Source organism: Engraulis encrasicolus, chromosome 17 (genome assembly GCF_034702125.1).
Source record: "Engraulis encrasicolus isolate BLACKSEA-1 chromosome 17, IST_EnEncr_1.0, whole genome shotgun sequence".
Lineage (NCBI taxonomy): Eukaryota > Metazoa > Chordata > Actinopteri > Clupeiformes > Engraulidae > Engraulis > Engraulis encrasicolus.
This window is the reverse complement of record NC_085873.1, coordinates 17,514,605-17,533,865: the sequence shown is the minus strand read 5'-3', so window position 1 is coordinate 17,533,865 and position 19,261 is coordinate 17,514,605. Positions and strand designations below refer to the sequence as shown.

General features: G+C 42.5%; 1 protein-coding gene across 1 annotated transcript; it reads right to left on the bottom strand.

Moving 5' to 3' along the window:
• On the bottom strand, nt 1-18,382 carry tgm8 (transglutaminase 8). Its single transcript, XM_063221480.1, has 13 exons — nt 18,355-18,382; nt 17,771-17,941; nt 17,266-17,505; nt 16,678-16,796; nt 15,329-15,457; nt 14,186-14,363; nt 13,529-13,664; nt 11,823-11,932; nt 10,462-10,704; nt 7,378-7,686; nt 5,749-5,912; nt 4,716-4,849; nt 1-630 (listed from the first exon to the last, which is right to left on the bottom strand). Exons 1-13 carry the CDS (start codon nt 18,380-18,382, stop codon nt 453-455), a joined length of 2,139 nt encoding a protein of 712 aa, XP_063077550.1. The 3' UTR covers nt 1-452.
• Between the last annotated feature and the right edge of the window lie 879 nt (nt 18,383-19,261).

The window sequence follows — 19,261 nt, the reverse complement described above, 5'->3', positions numbered from 1 at the left end:
CAACATCAGGCATCAATGGGTTAAAACAGGGTGACATGGCTGATTAAAGTTAACCAAGTTTATAGGCTACTGCTATTCATCTAAGTTCATTTCATTATGATGTGCAGCAATGATGGCAAAAAAGCTATGGCATACATAATGTATTTTTTATTATTATTTATCATTGTTATTACTATTCACATATGCAAGTCTGCAAGACATCTGTGGCCCTATGGTCACCATACTAAACCCAATGTGGCCCTTAGACCAAAATATTTGCCCACCCCTGCTATACACTATATTGACAATAAGCATTAACATCAACTGATTACATACTTTGTAGCACTGGTAACAAAAATCTGGTGCACAGGAACCTACTGTATTTATTTCGGCTGAGGACTATTCCCCAGATCTCAAAAGTGTGAGTGTGTGTGTTTGTGCTAGTGCATGGTAGATGGTTGGTTATGCTGGGCTCAGTGGAAGCCGTTTCCATTCAAGACTAGATGAGGAAGGACCTCTATGTCACAGCAGGCCTTGATGTCTCTGAGGGCGCTGCAGTCGAAGTTGGCCACCAGTTTGTGCTTGCCCACTCTGTACGGGGAGATGGGGATCTGCAGACGAACCCGGTGATCGGCCGGCAGGTGGGGGACACTGGCAAACACAAACAAACACAATACAGATGTTAGTGCTGTTAACACGATGTTAGGGCCGATATGGAACAATATATACAGTATATCAAGATATGAATCATTTTATAGGATGATAACGATATATATCACAATATACCACAATTACTTATGTTTTCAGTTATTCTCTTTATTTTTTCTTTACTGTGTTGTGTCGTAAAACCACAGGTCTTTAAAATGAATCTTTTTATTCTTTTTACAGTTATACGAACTTAGAGTGTGCGTAGTGACAACAATTTTTTTTACTATATATTAAATTACGTATTAATAATAATAATAATAGTACATCAGTTTTGTATAGCGCTTTTCTAGACACTATTAGCTGTAATACTGAATAAAAATAGTTTAGTACGATAGGAACGGTAGAGGAGAAAGGGCATGATAGAGAGTTTTCAATAACGATAACGATATATGTCGTCATATTGCCCAGCTCTGACAGATGTAGTGACCAGTGTTGTGTCATTTGCTTTGGAAAAAAGGGTTAGATAAATGTAGTGCAGTACAAGGATTTTGGATTTTATTTGCAACATGTGCAATACTATGACAAGTAGGACTGACATGCAATGAAATTACAACTGCCCACCTGTATAGTGTGTGTGTGTGTGTGTGTGTGTGTGTGTGTGTGTGTGTGTGTGTGTGTGTGTGTGTTTTGGGGACAAAGTGATTAGTGCTATCATCAGGCGCGGAGTGGCCGTCGGGAGATCGGGGACTTGTCCCGGTGGGCCGCGGCCGTGAAATGTAATAATGCGGCCACCCTACGCTCCCAACCGGCCCTGAAATTCAAGGATGATACTAGTTAGCACTGACTTCCCACTTTCCACTTCCCTATTCAGAAAGTAAGCTGACTAGCCAGTATTTATACCGTATACCAGACGGCAATACCTCACTGACGGTGTCAAACAGTAAATTGGCCACACCCCTTCTCTACTGATAATTTTCATACACCGTAGATCGCGGAAGTTTACAAGATCTTAGTAACACAGTTTCGTTTTCAGTATTTGAAGAACCTGTGATATGTATATTGGTTACCAAAGGATGGAAATATGAATAAATTATGATTTATTTTCCGATTTCCACACGACTGTTACAGTTAACAGTCTTTCCAGTCCTGATTCACTTGCTCTGTGGTTATTGACTTGGGTTACGAGCAGACTCCACCAAGTGGTAAGGAAGATAACTGCACCTAACAGAAGCAAGATAACTGCACCTAACAGAAGCAATTGGTTTTGTTTTGATTTGTTAGACCTACCAGTATATGTCCTTATAGTCGAAATAATATGATTATCATACATATATTTATATGTGGTACATTTAGGATGTAGCCTATGTCTGAAGAAATGGAACAAAATAATTACCACACAAGTGACCAGTGCTGGGTGTGTAGGCTAATAAGCTGTGGATTAAAGTAGAGTGATTGCAAGAAACAAAGACATTTGCTGCGAGAAGACAGCGTTTTAAGGTAGGCCTACACCGTTTGGTTATACATTTTGTTGACTTATGGTTGTGGTTTGAAGTAGCTAAGTTTGGCTTATTTGCTGCATGGTGGGTTTATTGCACAATGTAGACAGACTTTTTGTAAGCTATAGGCTACTATACTATATTTTGTAAGCCTACTCTTCTAAAAATCCCCACACCCAAAACTTTGTGCCCATGCTCATCCTGTCTTCCTTAAACGATATTTCAATTTCAAACTGTCAAAATGACAGTGGAGTGCACATTTGCATGGAACAGTAGCGTGATGTAGCCTAACCTAGGCCTATGAATGCTTTGGACTGTGATGATGGCTCCAGTGGTGTAGTCTAGGTAGGCTGACCAGACGTCCCGGTTTGACCGGGACAGTCCCGGTTTGGAGTTGTGTGTCCCATGTCCCGAGCTAACTCTCTCGGGACACAAATATGTCCCGGTTTTGGCCATCCACTACATTACGCCATGTTTATCATGGTAAATATTTGGAAAAGATTACATGTTTACCTGCCACAATTAATGGCAGCCAGCGCTTGTATAGAAAGTCTGAAGGAGTCAGTTGCAATTTGTCATTCCGACCTCTAAAATTGCTTAGAATGCAGGAAATTGCATCTAAAAAATACAAATTTTCCTGGGGGAGGACCCCCAGACCCGCCCGCCAAATATTGTCCTTCAGTCACGCATGAAGTGTCCCAGTTTTGGACTACAAAAATCTGGTCACCCTATGTTAGGCCTACTTTTTGAAGTGGGTATAAATTTCAGCATTTTTGATGTGGGTATACTGTACATATTTGTGCTATTCTAAATAATGGATCAATCAATTTTAAGTGGGTAGCCTATACTGTAATCCCTGAAATTTTGAAATGGCTGTGTATACCTGTGTTTTACGTAGACTACACCACTAGCTGTGCATTTCATCAAGGTGTAGGCTACAATTCTCCACTTCAGGTTGATATTTTGACAACACTAATGTCCACATGTAGTACGACTGCAGATTTCGTGGCTTTTGTCTTTTTGGTTAGGAAACCATGTTCGCTTAGTTTTTTTTGTTTTTTTTTTAAAAGGGCCGCCAAGGGGAAAATTCTCCCGGTGGGAAAAGGTGGGCCACTCCGCCCCTGGCTATCATATATACACATACATACAATCATCTCAGTTAAGTTATGGGCATTCCACTGCCTGTTCGTATCAGTTTCAGCTTTAAAAGGATCAAATGTACAGAAATGTTACGAGTGTTTCCCCTCCCTACTTGGTAACGGACCTCGTAAACACTCTTTAAAGAAGGATATTTATGGAGCACCTATGGAATACCATATTATATTCCCCCTGTTCTAAAACCTCACCAGCCCTCTAGATAAGGTGCTAGTAGTCTACCATAGTTGAATAGAATAGAATTGAATTGACTTGAATTGAATCAGCCTGATCTCCAAAAATTCTGTGCTCCTGGACACGGATGGTAAGGACACAAAATCCGTGTCCAGGAGCACGGATTTTGCCAAAATTGTTTTCCGTGCTCCTGGACACAGAATTGTTTTCCGTGATGGGCACACGGAAGTGCTTTCTGTATTCCTGTGTTAACTCTATCATTAGAAAATACAAACCAAATGCTAATCCTAAGTAAAATAATGCTATAGCAATTTAAGTTGTGCCCTGACCAAAACATTCCCTAACCTCAACCTGTCATTAAAGACATATTTTTGAGAAATACCTTTTCCAGTTGGTTGATAGGCTATAAAATTCATATAATGAATGAAAGAATACTAGCTGTGCCCAGACCAAAACAATCCCTAACCCTAACCTGTCAGTAAGAAATGTTTTTTTTTTAGAAAAAATATTTGACTGAGGTCAAAGACTGTGGAAACATAGAGCTGTGGGAGTATAGAGAGAGCACTTCTGTGTGTCCATCACGGAAAAAAAATCCGTGTCCAGGAGCACGGAAAACAATTCCGTGTCCAGGAGCACGGAATTTTGGCAAAATCCGTGCTCCTGGACACGGATTTCGTGTCCTTAACATCCGTGTCCAGGAGTCCGTGTCTTAGTGATTGAATAGACTATCTTTTATTTGTCATTTATTTGTCTTTATTATTTGTCAACTATAGAGAAATTGAGCATTCCTTGTCCATTGAAGCAATAAATAATACAATATTTCTAAAAGGTTAGAAAAGTGCTTAAAAAGACTGGGACAACTGACCCCTTTGCACCCCTGTCGGCATCCCTGAATAGGTCAGTAAGTGTATTATGTAAGAACAGGAACATTGTCCTCTGTGTGAGCTGGGCTGGATCGGGCTGGGTCTCATCTGTAGCTGGGGATGGCTGTTACAATAAAGTTCAAATAACTTCGCCGTTGCTTAGCAATGCTTCTTCAGCATTCTGTCCATACGGAGGAGGGAGGTAGGTTAGATAGGAGGCATGTACTGGATCTTTAACCTTTAACTTTTTTACTCCTGTGTGTGTGTGTGTGTGTGTGTGTGTGTGTGTGTGTGTGTGTGTGTGTGTGTGTGTGTGTGTGTGTGTGTGTGTGTGTGTGTGTGTGTGTGTGTGTGTGTGTGTGTGTGTGTGTGTGTGTGTGTGTGTGTGTGTCAGTCTCACCTGATCAGCATGGTGTCTCTCACTAGCCCACTGCCTGAAAGCCTAAGGAGGCCGTGCCTGAGAGGGCTGTCCAGGGGGTTGTGGAACATCAACTCCACAGTCATCTCCATGTACTGATGGCACGTGCTTGGCGCCTAAGAAGTTCAAACACACGTTCATCATTAAGCTGTGTTTTCCTGTATCATTATCACCCATATTAGTAAATGCATTGTCTTTGCATTCAAACACAGGACAGTCATGGTCAATATTCCAAATGGTCGAGTTCCTGGCTGAAAATTATGGACTCTGTTGCATGTCATGTCATGAATGGATTGCTTTGACTGCCTTGCTATTCGCAATACAACTGGGATCAATACAGTATGTTACAGTAAATTTACAGTTTTCTCTCACTGGCAGTACTAAATGTAGTGTCAAACAGAGCCGTCTAATAAGAGAGTTGTGACATCTGGGGACCCGGAAGTCGGTTGGTGATGTGATTCACGTAGATTAAAATATTTCTAGACAGCAACTTTCGGTTCACTGGAGACTAACACAGAACCATTACAAACAAACAAAGATTAAGTAGAAACAAATTACATTTACTTTACCACACTTTCTGTGTTCTATGGCCACCTCCTGGAACTAAGTAACTACCTCTAGTGGAACTATGGTCGATGGCGATTTACATGTAAAAGGCTCCGTGAGGCTCCATGAGAGCTGCCAATTGCTGTGGAAAAAATTGACCATTGAGGTCTATGGAATGACATAACTCTCTTATTAGACGTCTCTGGTGTCAAAGTACAAATCAAGTGTCAAAGGGGGCATAATTGACCTTAAAGTGTCCGTAGTGTGAATAGCTGGGCCTGCCAACACTTAACGTAACGCTGTCTAATATTTAAATATTTCATAAAGCTGCAGCAGTAAGCTTTGATAATTCCATAGCCAGGCCAATCTGAACGGACTCATTCTAAGCTTGCCGTTTTGGGGAATGGTTCCCATACCCGTCTCTGTGTGTGCTAGTTGTGCCCACTTCAGTTTGCGAGTGTGTACCAACCTTGATGATGAGTGTTGGGTCCTCCAGTACGATGTTCTTCTCAGCTAGGTAGCTCTCCCAGAGGTCCTGCTTACTAAACACCAGGGCAGACACCTTCATACTGTTATTGCCCAACATTTTGGATCCATATGCTGAATACGGGATCTGGATAGAAATCTCCAAGTCTGTAAACACACATCCACACAAACCCCATCATGATGATCATCCCATGTGCACATTACAACACATTAGAGCATACTCTATATGACAGGACTATAAATGGAACCTCAGTATAGTTGCACCGGCCAAAAAATGCATAGTGGAGGAGAAAATATACAGTAATATCGTACCAAAATACAAATAGCACCGCTCACGGCAGCACTTTCTTCAAGCACCCATTTGTGAACTTTTGGGCCTTGTGGGCGCTTTTAAACACTGAAGAAACACTATGTGTGCTGAGTATACGGAGTATACAAGCTCTGAGTATACTTCCACTTCCTGAGTTCAGAGCAGGGGTGGGGAACAGTTTTCATTAGAGGGCCACTTCAAATTTTATAAAGTCCTCCAAGGGCCATACTGTACTATGAACACAAGCCAGGATTTCTCCCTGCACTTTAGGCCTATGTTGAGGATGGCCAATAGGCCCCACCTTCACTAGGTCTCCTGAAAATATAACTTGATTGTATTGCATATTTCAGAAAACATGTAATATTTGGTTACACTTTACTTTACGGATCGCTAATAAGGTGGTAATTTCGTGTTAATTTCATAGTTATTTCATAGCTATTTCAGGGTAATAACTGTTTGTTTTTAGTAACAACAGCAAAATAACCATACAGTTTCCAGTGCATTGTGTGTGTGTGTGTGTGTGTGTGTGTGTGTGTGTGTGTGTGTGTGTGTGTGTGTGTGTGTGTGTGTGTGTGTGTGTGTGTGTGTGTGTGTGTGTGTGTGTGTGTGTGTGTGTGTGTGTGTGTGTGTGTGTGTGTGTGTGTGTGTGTGTGTGTGTCAACAAAGTGTCACCGTGCTGCGAGTCATCAGGGTGTCACCACAATGCACTGGAAACTGTATGGTTATTTTGCTGTTGTTACTAAAAACAAACAGTTATTACCCTGAAATAACTATGAAATAGCTATGAAATTAACATGAAATTACCACCTTATTAGCGATCCGTAAAGTAAAGTGTTACCTCATATTTCATGTGAAACTGCACAACATTGAAATTATATCAGGGGCCGGATAAGACAGCCTCAAGGGCCGCAAACGGCCCTCAATACATAGGTTCCCCACCCCTGGTTTAGGGCAACTGCATGAGCACACCAAAAGAGACAAAGCTACAAAACAATGCTGGGCTATTTTCAGAGCAAGAATGGTACGAGCGACAAAAGCGAGTATGCCCGCTATGTTAAAAGCAGATGTGCGCAGCACAGAGATGGGGTTGCCTCCGTCAAACCAGAATCTAGTGAACAAGATAGCCGCTTCGCTACTCTGATATCCCTTAAATACCATCGGCATTCCAAACGAAGGTTCCGTGCGCGGCTAAGTTATATGCGCCCTATAGACATTTGACTGGTCAAAATTAATGGTCACCCCATCAGCCAATCAGAAAAGAGAATTCTTTTGCGAAGGCAGATAATGCCCTGGTATACCCACCTTGCTTGGGCTGCAGCTGGATGTCCCTCTCCTGCCTCCACACCAGGCTGTCGGGTACGCCCGTGTACCTCATGGCCTGGGCGTTGACCTTGACGCTCAGCTCCTGGGAGGTCTGGTGCTCACTGTGGAGGACCAGGGTTAGCTCCACGTCCTCCCCAACGGCTGCCTGCTTCTTCTCGGCCAGTTTCATGGCGATCTCTGGGAAGTTGCCCAGTTCCTCCAATTCCTCCAGTGAGGATGGGAGGATGGGCCTCTCCATATCTCCTCTCCTCACGGCCTCCTCAAACACGTCACGCTCCCGCTCCGAGCCTACCAGGAAGAACAACAGCACACAGCACTTTATCCATACGTGTTGGGCAACGTTTTTCACTCGAAGGGCCACTTAAAATGTTTGTAAATCCTCCAAGGCCGTATTATGAACACAAACCAAGATTTCCTTTCTCACCTTTTCAACAGACCCCAACTTCACTAGGTCTCCTGAAAATATAACTTAATATTGCAAATGTAATATCTAAGATTTCTTTACAATACATGTACATCACTGACATCACTGACTCTCAAATGTACAGTTATTTGAAAGATTTATGTGTCATTTTATTACTATTCAATTAAGTTTTCATGGGTATAATAAACCTGCTCACACCGTGTAAAAACTGCTGTCCTAAGGACAGACGTCATAATTTCACTTGACAGAAAAAATCACTGATGGAATTGAATAATATCACCATGACATGGAAGAATGAATTGAAGTGGTTCTACAGTACTGCACATAGTGAGTTTAAAACAACATTTGCTAATTTTCTCTGATTGCTCATAATGTGTCCCACATATTCATCAAGACTTTTTATATTTTTAAAGGTACACTGTGCAGGAAATGGCCAAAAAAGGTACTGCAACTATGATGCTCATTGAAACTGGGTTGCCTATAATTGCCAAATTTGATCTTTTCATGAAAGTTTACTGAGTAATAAACTAATATTTTCTAGTATGGCCCAAGTACAGTCTTTTTTGCAGCTAAAAATGGCTATTTTTGGAAATTCAAAATGGCGAACCATGGAGAAGATCCCCGTTGTCACATATGAAAAGTGCAATTTTTGCAGTCATAATGAATACTTAGAATTTCATGGTGGTGGAGTATTAATGAAAAGGGTAGCATTAGTGAATGGGTAGCATGAATTTGGGAAATAAACAACTATAAATCTCACACAGTGTCCCTTTGAAGACTATACATTCAGGTATATACAAGGTCATTGTCATTACTGAGGACCCCTTTTCAAACCTTTATCTCTACTCAGTCTACTGTATACTTCATCATCACTGAAACTCCTGTAAGTTTACTATTTTCTCTTCAATTTGTTAATTTGTTTGGACACTGGTACTGTCCCAACCATAACCTGTCAACACTGTCAGTGTTATATAATAGTATTATATTAGATTAATGTTAATTAATATACATTGTATACTTTTTAAGAAGAGGTATGAAGCAGCTAAGAAACAGAGCGAAAACAAAATGGCTAATGTGAACAAACTATGTAAAAGAGTAGTTATTTGTCAACACCATCAGATGTCACCACCATCAGATTTTATTCCATATTATTCCATATTTGACTTAATTTTGCTGGCTAATGAAATATTCTAAGATATATTAGTTATCAATGTGATCCAAAATTATACTATAGCATTTCGAGGCTTTTTTTGTCACCACTGTCAGAAAGAAACACCTGACGGTGTTGATAATTGACAGAGGTCAGAAAAAAAACACAGAAAAAGTGTTTTTTTTTCCGGAAGGAGTTATACGTGTTTTTGTCATGTTTTCAGAATATGCTTACAATATGTACGGTATCTACAATTACAATTGAACTGTTAAAGTAATTCTTCAGTTTAATACAGTAAGTATACATGTTTATTTTTTTTACCAATACATTGCTGCACAGCCAAGACCTTCGTCTATGATAATGTACCTCTATATTCTGGATTTGAACAACTTTTTTTTCTTTCAAAATTAAAACCTGTTTATGCCACATTCTCAACAATCAGTGACATGTCAGATTTCATGTGAAACAGCATAACATTACAATTATATCGGGGCCCGGATAGGACGGGCCGAGATATAATTGTGACGTTATGCCATTTCACATAACATCTGACATGGATAATACCGTATAAGCAACAAAAAGATTTTATTTTGTGAATGTAATGAATATACTTTCTAAAGCTGCTTTACAAAAAAAGTGTAAGCTATTTTTGGGGTATATCATATCGTGAAGTAGCACATTATGGATGGTCCTTCAGATTCAGAAGCTACAATTCACTGCCACATCCATATTGCAAATGACATGTAGCCTGCGTTAGTTCTGCCAGGAAGACTCAGGTCACCTGTGCATTTCGCAGAGCCAATCAGTGGCTGCCATTTCCTTAATAGCGACGTGTCTAACTCTCCTTTCTTGCTGGCCTAGGCATGGCCGGTCCGAAATCTCCTCCTCCATCCCCACCACCACCAGTTGGGTCCAGTCTTCCTGTCCGGGTGGTTAAAGGTCCAGTTCCTGCTGCACGGCTACGGCAGGCTCTACCGGATCCGCCAGCGCAAGACCCGGGCTGATGATTGGACCTACGCCAAATACTGTCTACTTATGCCAATTCCATTGTCAACTATGTTAACATTAAATCGTTAAATACAAATTCCTCTCTCTGAGTCTTAATGGCTGAACTGGTTTTACATGTCTAGTTAGGGCATTTGGAGAGGTAAAACCATGTCATTTGGAATATGTGCTGCTGGATTGTAGCTCCTGCATACAGGTTGTCCATCACTGACAGTAAAGCTGATGATACCGGTACACATTAGGCAACTTTTTGAGAAACGCTGTTGGGCAACGATTCTATTTTTAACATTTTTATTTGGATTTTAGTTTATCACTACAAGATTTATATCAGGAGAACTTAGATGTAGAGTAGAGAATTTTCCTCAACCATTTTATCAGAAAATTAGGAGCCAATCCAGTCATTCAAAGCCAGTCATTGCCCAAGCAACATTGCCCAAAAAGATGCCCCGTTTGTATCATTCCTTTGAGTGCCCAATTCGCTCACCCTCGCTGTATTTGTAGTTGTTTGTGAGGTCCTGGCGTCTGTTCTTGCCCACAGCTTTGGTGCTGATGTTCTTGCCCACAGTCCTGGTGTCTGTGTCGAGTCTGCGCTCGGAGCCGTCCTCCCCCACAATCCAGGACACCTGGTCCGCATTCACCTCCGCGAAGACGAATGGCGCGTCATACTTCATGTCCGTGTGGCCCTCCAAGATGGCTTTGACGGGGCACGGACCGCAACAGTACACTCCTAAAGGCAAGAGGACGGATGAACAGTGAGCAACTCGAAGCTTTGAAATTGAAAGCCCACCTGGGAAACTCCAACTCCCATTGTCATTGTGACACAGCAATCCACAGCACACGTGTTCACTGCACACTGCACACAACGCATTGCATTTTATGCCTCACCCGTGCAAGGGGGCAGCCTCAAATGGCACCCCAAGGGAGCAGTGCGGTGGGACGGAACCATGCTCAGGGTACCTCAGTCATGGAGGAGGATGGGCGAGACCACTGGTTAATTACTCCCCCCACCAACCTGGTAGGTCGGGAGTTATGTGGAGCTGCATGCATGCTGCTGGTGTCTGGGGGCTTTTATCATTGATTATATCATGAAGTTAAAAATGTATTGCTCTACGAATAGCGAATATGTCACCATCTCTCATTGAACTCCATTGATTTTCATTGTGTTGCTTTCCATGATTACAATGACCCTAAACATACACCTAAGGCCAAAGTTGATTTTCTGGAGAGGTGTGAGTGAATCAGTGATTAAGTATGACACCATGCGTAGGGTCAATCTTTCTTTGGTGCATGAAATGTATTTTTGTACATTCATTTTCATTCGAGAGGGTTGTAGCTTTCATATGAGTGACTTCTGAAGCCAAGTGATTAATTGAAAGTCAGGTTATTAGCTGTTATTCCAAACAGATGTACACAGATGTACACTTTTGAAGGCGAGTGTACACAAACTTGTCTTAACAGGACTGCAACTGTCTGGACTGCGCAAAACAACAGCAAAGAGACTGGCAAAATACTGTTCCATCTCTGCCATCATAGGCAGTTTGTCCATTTGGAGACGGAGATGCCATATTTATCCATAAATATTGGACTGAATAACAACATGATCATACCTATGCAACTCTGTGATTTCTGATTTCCATCAGAATTTGGGTCTGTATAACTTTTAATGTGCTGCGATCCAAATAAAAGTACTAAACTCTTTGTGTGTGTGTGTGTGTGTGTGTGTGTGTGTGTGTGTGTGTGTGTGTGTGTGTGTGTGTGTGTGTGTGTGTGTGTGTGTGTGTGTGTGTGTGTGTGTGTGTGTGTGTGTGTGTGTCTGTGTGTGTGTGTGTGTGTGTGTGTGTGTACCTGTGCTCTTCTCCTGAGGGGTGGGGTCCAGCACCTGCCAGCCGTCATATGTCGAATCCCTGGAGAGGTCTGGACGCTTCATCCATGCCTCAACCCATACATGGAAGTTCCTACACACACACACACACACACACACACACACACACACACACACACACACACACACACACACACACACACACACACACACACACACACACACACACACACACACACACACACACACACACACACACACACACACACACAGCTTAGATACATCTGTACCAGGCTACAATAAGGTCATGTTTTGAGATAAGATTTTCACATCCAAGTATGCGTCAGATAGAGACAAGATGAATGCTTTATCTTCCAACACGGCGGCTATCTTGAGAAACAGAGTGTGCCGACGGGCCATTTAAACAAGACGATTTCTGCTAATTTTGCTGCAAGGTCTTCAAAGAAAAGTGATAAAGATCTTAAATTTTCAAGGATATGTCTTTTAACAAGTCATAAGATTATAGTTATATTTGGCTTCCACAATAAATACTGAATGAGGCAATGCCACTTCCAATGATGGTGTTTTACAGATAAAACGACACCTGGTCATTTATCAAAGGCAGAAAGATGTTTGGCTTGTCAGGTTAGCAACAGAGGTTTTATCTTGCAATATAATGTAAAATGTGCGGGGCAGTGGAATAAAACGCTAGCCTGGTCCTGACCATCCCATAATACTACCATTTCATTTCGTATTTATGGTCTGGCATTTGTTTGCTCTGAAGCGATTGTAGGAAGCAGGAAGTTTGCACTCAGTTATAGTTTGAAATTATTGGACACCTCTCACCCAATCGCTGGCAGTTACTCAACAACAACATAGCGCAGACCAATGGCTCTGGCGCAGATGTGTACGTCATTGTCACGAGCGTTCTCCCCCTTTCGTCCCCACGTGGGGGGCGTATTCGATTATTGGCTGTTTTCTGGGGGGGGCGTTGCAATCAAAATTCTACTGCTCCAAGCACTCCACAGAGAAGCACGGCCAGACTACAGTAGTGGAGCCAATCCTTTGGCGGAAGTACGTAGGATGGCTCGCGAGGCTAGTAAAACGCTAAGGCCTTGCATGCCTTTCTGGACCCAGATACAAGTCCGGACTGGCTCATGTCCTTCCCTATAGACCATGGCAAGCCAGTTAAACGTAGAAAGATAAGTTGAACTGCTGCTTGAAGTTTGTAAGTTGACTCAACTCAAGGCTTACGTTACTTTACTCTGGGTTTTTGCATGTTAACTTACAGTTGACTTACAAGTACTACCGATACTGTATGAGCCTTTGGGAGGGAGGTTTACTAACGTTCCACACCACACTCTGCTAGTTGGCCTCCGTTAGTAACTTACAAGTGCAACTTGCTTTTTTACATTTATCTTGCTGCAATGTTTTACAGTACAATACTACCCCATCTCTCTCTTTCCTGTCTCAATCTTCAATGTCCCTGAAGGCTAAAAAAATGTTTTATATACTGTATATTATACAGAGTTTCATTGCAAAATGAAGTGTATCCATTTTTAACCATTTTGGGTTATTGACATTTTTGTATTGGGCATTGCATTGCATTGTACAATGCATTTTATATAGGTTTAAAAGGTATGTTCTAAAATATTTGAATGCCAACAATTCAGACGTAGATGACAGGATTTTCCAATAATAAAATACATTACAGTATGCACAAACTCACCAGACGCTGTCGCGGCTGTCCTTAGCACGGAGGCCGTTTTCATCGTAGTACGAGTCAATGGTCAGGCTCTTGTCCGTGTCGTGGGCCGAATCGAAGTTGGTGACCACACGGCACGGGATTCCCAAACACCTCATAACTAGTACAAGTACAGTACACACACACACACTCACACACACACACACGCAAAACACACACACACACACACACACACACACACACACACACACACACACACACACACACACACACACACACACGCACACACGCACACACGCACACACAAACACACACACACCTCACTGTATTGGACTGGACAATTTAGCATACGAAACAGTATGCCGTAGTACATGTGTAGAAAGGTTTGAATGACACCCAGTCATGTCTATGGCTGATAATATGCTAAAACATGATACCCTTAAAATACCCTTAAAATATGATTATTGCAGAGCTACGTGTCATGTCTGTGTCTCTATCTGTGAGTGCATGTCCATTTTAGAATCTTTATTGTATGTGTGTGTGTGTGTGTGTGTGTGTTTGTGTACGTGTGTTTGTGTTTGTGTCAGTATCTTGATTATGTGTGTGCGTGTCTGTGTTAGTATCTTTATCGGTATGTACTGTTCTCGTCAGTATCTGTAGGCCTATCTGTTTTAAGCTCACCAGTGCACATCACCCCGGCGAACACCCAGCACTGTCCGTAGTTGACGGGTGCGCAGCGCTTCTTGTACCACTGCCGGAGGATGTCCACGCTGCCGCTCCACTGGGTGGGGGCCACACCCCCTGAATACGGAGCACTCCAGCGGCCAACCAGCACACCGCGGTCGTCATTAGCGTTGATCTGTGGGGGATGTCAAGAAAAGATCTGCAAACTAAGAGACACGGACACAGCCCTGCACCCCTACTATATGGGCTAATTGACCAAGGTTGGTGAGCAAAGTCAATGGTGCAATTGTAAATGCTTTGGTTGATGAAGGTCCAAGGTCCAGAAATGTATGCGCGCGTGTGTGTGAGTGTGTGTGTGTGTGTGTGTGTGTGTGTGTGTGTGAGTGTGTGTGTGTGTGTGTGTGAGTGTGTGTGTGTGTGTGTGTGTGTGTGTGTGTGAGTGTGTGTGTGCATGTGCATGTTTGCGTGCGTGCGTGCGTGCGTGTCTGTGTGCATAACTGTGATGACTGGGCGTGGTGAGCTCTGTGAAACACAGATGTTGAGATGATGAGGTTTTTTTCTGAGTGTAAGTCTTCCTATATGAGTATGTTAAAACACCATGACGAGTTGGTATTTTTACAGATCAGTAAAACTGTGCTTGACTTTTGCACCTTGAACCTTTTTTCACTCTTTTGACTGTAAGACCCGACTTTTACTGGTAGGTATATCTTCAATATAGTGTGTGCTTGTGTGTGTATGTGTGTACGTGTGTGAGAGAATGTCTACATTTTCTACAGTACGGTACACAGTGTGTCTGCATATGTGAGTCTGTGTGTGTGTGTGTGAGTCTGTGTGTGTGTGTGTGTGTGTGTGTGTGTGTGTGTGTGTGTGTGTGTGTGTGTGTGTGTGTGTGTGTGTGTGTGTGTGTGTGTGTGTGTGTGTGTGTGTGTGTGTGTTGCATGTAGTGCGTGCGTGCGTGTGTGCGTGCACGTGTGTGTGCGTGCACGTGTCTGTGCATGTTTGTGTGTGTCTGTGCGTCTGTTTGTGCATGTATGTGAATGTGTCCGTTTGTGCGGCATGTGTGTGCGCGTCTGTTTGTACAGCGTGTGTGCGTGCGTGTGTGTGTGTGCGTGCGTGTGCGTGCGTGCGTGCCGTACATACCATAGCACTGATGACCCTCCCTACGTAGATGGGATTGCAGCGGGCAGAGACGTCTTCAGCAGCGTCCCGCAGACACTTGGGGTTCATGTCCAGCAGCTTCAAACAGATGTCAACCATGTCCTCTTCAAACTGCAAGAAACAGGGAAGAGTGAAGTGAACCACTGTACCAGCCCTCTACATACAGGGTCACCAGTGGATCTCATCCTGCATGATCTCCGCATAGCCCCTCCTGAGGTACGCTGTAATAGTCATTGAAATGTAACTACTATAGCACTACAATACTATGACACAACACAGGCCCTTTAGTAATGCACCACGACTTGGTCATTACCATACTGGTAACAACAAATGTATAAAGCCATGTCTTAAAGCATCACTGGACCGAGGCCAACTATCATATGGCAAACATGCTTTATTGTACACCAAGCTCAGAGTGCCAACTAGTGAAGTCATTCAAATCCTTTCTCCTATAGTGCTGGATCTGCCTTCAAAATTCCATCAGTCATTTTCCTTTTCAAATATTTGCAATGTTTTATCACAACTAGAATCAGGGAAATCGTTACGGTCCCATGTGTTTCAGCACCCTTATATTGTTTTCATACACAGAGCCTTCTATGGTGCATCACCTCAGAATAAAATCCAAGCACCACAAATTGATCAACAGCTGAGCACATACACATGTCCATATGGCTCAGGGGTACATGTGTGACTCTTGAGCTGGCCCAATGTTTTTTACTCATAGCACCATTTCTTTTCCTTTCATTTGCACTAAAATCTTGTACTATTGCATCAACGTAAGAGGTGTGCAAGTCATGTTCGAGCTCTCCTAGATTAACTACTGGAACCAGTGGTGTAGTCTACGTAGAACGCGGGTATACAGAGTATACCCACTTCTAAATTTCAGGGATTTCAGTATACCCACTTAAAATTGATTGATCCATTGTTTTGAATAGCACAAATATATACAGTATACACACTTCAAAAAATGCTGAAATATACAGTATACCCACCATAAAAAAGTAGACTACACCACTGACTGGAACCTAACACTGGCAGGTAATTGGAGTGCTTCAGGGTCTTCACCTTGTTTCCTTGGTGCTCATCAGTGTAGGGGCTCTCAAATTTGGTCCAGGTAGACAGATACTGAGGTACTCAAGGTTGCAATTTTTTTAACTTTTTTATTTGGCTACAATGCCTACGCGTTTCGACCCTTATGGACTTCTTCAGGGCGCCCTGAGGCATTGTAGCCAAATAAAAAAGTAAAAAAAAATTGCAACCTTAAGTGCCTCAGCATCTGTCTACCTAGTGTCATTTAACCACAGTGCTGTTGCATATCTCTGTAGGCCTACCTGTCCGAAGTCCCAATCCATGGGCCCCATGCGATCACTGGAGCCTCTGTAGATGAGGCCGTTCTCATTCATCACATACTCCTGCCTCTCATCCTCATCCTGGAGGTACACCGAGTCATCTACGCACACACACACACACACACACACACACACACACACACACACACACACACACACACACACACACACACACACACACACACACACACACACAAATAGGTATATCAATGAGCAGGCAGATAGTCAGCTGTGACCTCATGGTTAGGGAGTTTAGTGACAGGGTAGCTGGTTCAAATCCCACCCTAACAAGATTATGGCTGAAGTGCCCAACCTCACATTGTCCCAGGGGACCCTGTAATAACCATAAGGCAAGGCAGGGCAAGTTTATTTGTGTAGCGCATGTCATACACAGATGCAATTCAATGTGCTTCACAAAAAAGTAAAAAGAAAGAAAACAAAAGAGTTAGAGTCAATGAAAATTAAACAGTGGACCTATTATATTGGCCTATGTTGCTTTGGCTAAAATCGCCAAGTGTAATGTGATATAAGAAGGTTCCTCAGTTCTCCACATGCCACAGGCTCACATACCTGTACACCAGGGGTTGAAGAGAACCGTCAGGTTGGCGACTGGTTTGGAGATTGCATTCTGTGAGCCCACCTTCACGATCAGAGTCTGCAGGCCCACACAGGCATTGGCTGGACTGCTGATAGCCAAGGTGACGGAGGAGTTGTCACTGTCCTGCACCTGGGCTGTCCAGCCAGATTTTGCATTGGTCTCCCCCAATCCAAACACACACCGAGTGCCCTTTGCCTCCGATGGCCATGTCCCTGCAGGCCAGAAACACTACTGTAAACACTCAAACGTCATGGTTGTGCTACTGTCTGCTTTCAGACCTTTACAGATCAAACCATACAATTCTCTATACAGTTCATTCAACACTTTGAGAGTAGACCAACAACAAGTGTCAAATCCAACTCCTTCAGTGTTGACTTAACCGAATTTACTGTGAATTATTTATTTTACAATGACAGAGTTCCCAAAAAAAAGAAAGAATAGCTAATAGTGGATGGATGGATCAGAAAATAAACGCACCTGTCTCCACAGTGAAGAACAGCTCATCCGCATCAGGTTTGAACTGCCGACTGGTGTGGAGAGTGAGCTGGAAGTTCTGGCCACGGCGTACTATGAGACGTTTGGTGCTGATCTCCTCCGTACTATGAGCCTTGTTGTTTTCCTTGACGTGAAGGTCGACGTCGCGGATTGCTACCAAAACACAGTGAATAAACTACTTGTCAAATTTCACTGACACATAAAAGACTAACCTATAGGCCTACTTAGAGACGAGCCCTTAAAACTGGAGCCGAACTGTTCGCCTTTCTGTCCTATTCGTGCTCATCAAAACAGCTGGCACACTCCGTTAAATAATTGAATTGAAAATCTCTCTCGTGCCTGAAGATAGCCCATATTCATAATTCATTCTCTGCAAATAGGCTACAGCTACAACAAGACCCTGGCCAAAAAAAAGATCTGAAATTGTGACAGTAGGCTAACTGTCGTATGCGTATTCACACAGCAGTCAAACTTCATGAAATCGCCTACATCAGCGCCAGCGGCACCCCTTTACGCAAAAGTAACACACATCTATTTTTTGTTCAAAATAGCACGAAGAGACTTACCAAGTGCCAGAGTAGTACCGTAAGGCATCTTGTACTTTTTCGTAGGCTATATAGCTTCGAAAAGACTGTAAAGATGATCAGAATTAATCTGGTGTTTATATCGGTCCTGTCTCGCATCTTAACCTGCTTGCTGCCCTCCCATTCCTTGGGAATCCATCATGATGTCAGCCAGTTTCCACGGAGCGTCTGTGGTGAGTGTGACTGACTGAAAGGAGTGGGAGAGAGATCTCTTTGGGAAGGCTCGGCCCATGCCCACCCCGCAAAAGTCAGTGATTGATGCATGGAAAGGTAAAATGAAACGTTTCTGTTAACAGTGTTATTAACTTAGAATAGGCCTACGTCCTAAGATTCAACTCCTTCATTTCATTTTTCTTCTTTTAATTAGTCTACTCATTCTTACCTTTTTTCTTGTCTTGTTTTCTCTATCTTATTTTTTTTCTACTTCTACTTCTTTCTTGTTTCTTACTATCTTTTCTACCTTTCTACCTCTTCTATCTTTTTTTAATTATTTATTATTTTTTGTTATTTACATAGGCCTATCTAGGCTATCTGTTGCGCACTTTGAGCTGCATGCCTTGTATGAAATTGTAGGCCTATACAAATACAGTTATTATTATTATAAGGCTCACCACATCACAGTCAAGCCAATAGTTCATAAAGGGAAAAGATGAATAGAACACCGCTTTTTAAAATAATTTTTTAACCGATATTGACGTAGGCATAGGCCTATCTGATATAAACATGGCTGATATTATTCAAACGTGGAAGGAAGGGCAAGAGCCTATGAGCTTAAGAATCACATCCAGTCAGTCAAAAATGAAAAAAAAAGATGCATGGGTCAAGCATGCATGCCCCCAGTCATCAAAATATGCAATTATTTCACTGCTTCTTTTTACCCTGGCCCTTA

Coding starts and splice junctions, on each gene's coding strand:
- tgm8 (XM_063221480.1), bottom strand. CDS start 18,382: ATGCCTTACGGTACTACTCTGGCACTTG. Junction 16,797..17,265: donor CTTCAACCCCTGGTGTACAG/GTATGTGAGCCT, acceptor GTGTGTGCGTAG/ATGACTCGGTGTACCTCCAG. Junction 7,687..10,461: donor CAACTACAAATACAGCGAGG/GTGAGCGAATTG, acceptor TCTTCCTGGTAG/GCTCGGAGCGGGAGCGTGAC.